General features: G+C 57.1%; 1 protein-coding gene across 1 annotated transcript; it reads left to right on the top strand.

Annotated features, from left to right (window-relative positions):
- The first annotated feature begins 568 nt into the window (after positions 1-568).
- Positions 569-1,902, top strand: LOC120844919 (mucin-7-like). Its single transcript, XM_040216939.1, has one exon. The coding sequence runs from the start codon at positions 646-648 to the stop codon at positions 1,900-1,902; it is 1,257 nt and encodes a 418-aa protein (XP_040072873.1). The 5' UTR covers positions 569-645.
- The last annotated feature ends 608 nt before the right edge of the window (positions 1,903-2,510 follow it).

The raw sequence follows: 2,510 nt of genomic DNA, 5'->3' as shown, positions 1-2,510 counted from the left end.
CCTAGTGATCGGAAATTTCGATCAATTTGTGGTTACGCTGTTTTGAATGTAATTCGGAGCCACCCTGAACAAGTGTATAAAATCTAAGTACCTGCCATATCACTTTTAAAATTTCTCGTCAATGTCAGTACTGTGCATTCTGTCCAATCTTCAACCTGAATGAGCCTATTCTCGTACAGCTTCAAAGATGCTGATATTAAGTTAGAAACGCTAAAAATGCTATAAACAGTTCCGCTGAATCCGAGCTAAATCCCGGTTTTGGTTGTTTTGATTTCTCGGCTTTTTATGTAACTCCTGCTAAAACAACAATCACGAGAATGATAATATTGTAAGCGATTTCTGCGGCTCAGCCAGGTTCAAAGGTGGATCGCATGCACAGTATCATAAACGCTGCCATTGACGAGAAATTTTATAATTGATATGACAGGTCCTTCAACCCTATGGGACGCTTGTTCAGGGTGACTACGAATTGCACTCGAAACTGTGTAACCATGGAATTGGTCAAAAGTAGCGATCACTAAGGAGCTGAAACATCTCGTCGCTGTTCCTGAGTTCCTGGTTTCCTGGCTGCATCTCGTCCGGGGCCTGCGTTCTGCGGTCCCTGGCTACGTGTCGTCGAGCGCCCCGGCGAGGGTGCGAACCGCCATGGCGGCCGCGTCGACGGAATCTTCTCCCCCGCCGAAAGCGCACGCTTTCGACGTTGTCGTGCCAGTAGGCACATCGGCGGACGATCTCATTGATGGGATATCCGCCATTGTGGGGCTGCCCGAAATTTTCTCGGCGCAGCACCTAGGAGGTACAAACTTCCAAGTCGTCGTCAACACCCGTGCAGCCGCCCTCAAGCTTCGTGAGGCCGGCAGCGTCTCCATCGCCAACCAGTCAGTCCCCATCGTGCCGACGGGTCCGCAGGTGACGAATGTGACTTGCCTCTTCCTGCCGACGTTTGTGCGCAACGACCAGCTCGTCCAAGCCCTGGCCCCGTACGGCAAAGTCATCGACGTCTCCTACGCAACCTACCACCGAACGGCGACTGTGAAAACAGGAACCCGCTTCATCCGCATGGAGATGAAGGAGGCTAACCCCCTGCCCAACTTCCTTTGCGTCGCCGGACATCGTGCTACTTTTGACTACCGCGGCCTGAAGCGCGTATGCCGACGCTGCAGGCAGGAGGGCCACGTCCGGGCACAGTGTACGACGGGCTACTGCGACCGCTGCGGTGTCTTCGGGCACCCAACCGAGGGCTGCACTGCCAACTGTGGACGCTGCGGTGGAACCCACGCGACTGTGGACTGCACGGCCAAGAGAAGCTACTCCTCCATGGTCACCGGAAACTACGCCACCGATTTCCCGGCCCTGGACCCAGGAAACGCGACCCGTCCCATCGCCCCCGAAGCTCCGGCCGTACCAACCGTCTCCACCGTCGCCCCTCCGTCACCACCTGACGCCGCAGCCGCGGCCGCACCACCGCCTCTTCCGTCGCCACCCCCACCCGCCCCACCTGAGCCAAGCCCGACCGGCTCGGGGGTGACTTCAGCCGAAGCGACGGACTCTGCCCGAACCGCCGCGGTTATTGTCGGCGACACCACCTATGCAGCGTGGAGCCAAGCGTCGGGTGATGGCGAGGTGTCCAGCGACAGCGACCACCTCGTCATCGACGAGAACCCCGCTCCAGGTGGCCCCGCAGAGACACCGACCGACAGTATGGATACGACCACAACTGAAACACCGGAGTCCGACTCGAACCTACTAACGCACGAGGACTCCAAGCGTCCCCTCAGGAGCAGCGGTTCCCGCTCAACTGACAGTGGGGGCCCACGAGCCACGTGCCCCAAGAAACCGCGAAAGTCCTCCCCCCCGCGTCGGGACCCCTCTCCAGCATCGTCCGACAGCTCCACGTTTTAAGCAACACGCCGGCGTCCCTATCCCCCTTTTTACTTTATACTGGCCACACTTCGCATATTATCCCTGAATGTGCGGGGCTTTCGAAACCCAGCGAAGCAAACCGAAGTGATGCATTTCGCGAGGATGCAGAACTGCGATCTTCTGTGCTTACAAGACACCAACTTTGCCCGCTTCCGTGACGTTGCGGATTTCGAATCCCGGTTTTCTGTGACTGCTTTTTTTTCTTACGCGCCGCGCCGCGCGACGGGCGTGGGCGTGGTTGTCTGCAATCGCAGTCTGCTGCGCAATGCCACTTATCTTTTTGATACGGAGGGAAGGACTCTTCGTTTGGACTTTTTCTTCGGTGAACGAAAATTTCGCCTCGTCACTGTCTACGCACCAACTGTATCGACCTTCCAGCACGAGTACTTCCGCAGCCTGGACGTGCATCTACTCGACGCAGGCCCGTGCTTTTTGGTCGGCGACTTCAATTGCGTTCTGGACTCTAACGCCGACGTTCGGGGTCCTGGTCAGGGTCGCTCAACCTGGTCCGCCCGTGAACTTCGGCGGCTTGTGAGGCACTTCGACCTCGTAGACGGATGGTCCTTACTGCATGGATCCACCCACCA

This window comes from Ixodes scapularis, unplaced genomic scaffold (assembly GCF_016920785.2).
Source record: "Ixodes scapularis isolate PalLabHiFi unplaced genomic scaffold, ASM1692078v2 PGA_scaffold0__279_contigs__length_252992795, whole genome shotgun sequence".
NCBI lineage: Eukaryota > Metazoa > Arthropoda > Arachnida > Ixodida > Ixodidae > Ixodes > Ixodes scapularis.
This window is presented reverse-complemented; position numbering and strand designations above follow the sequence as displayed.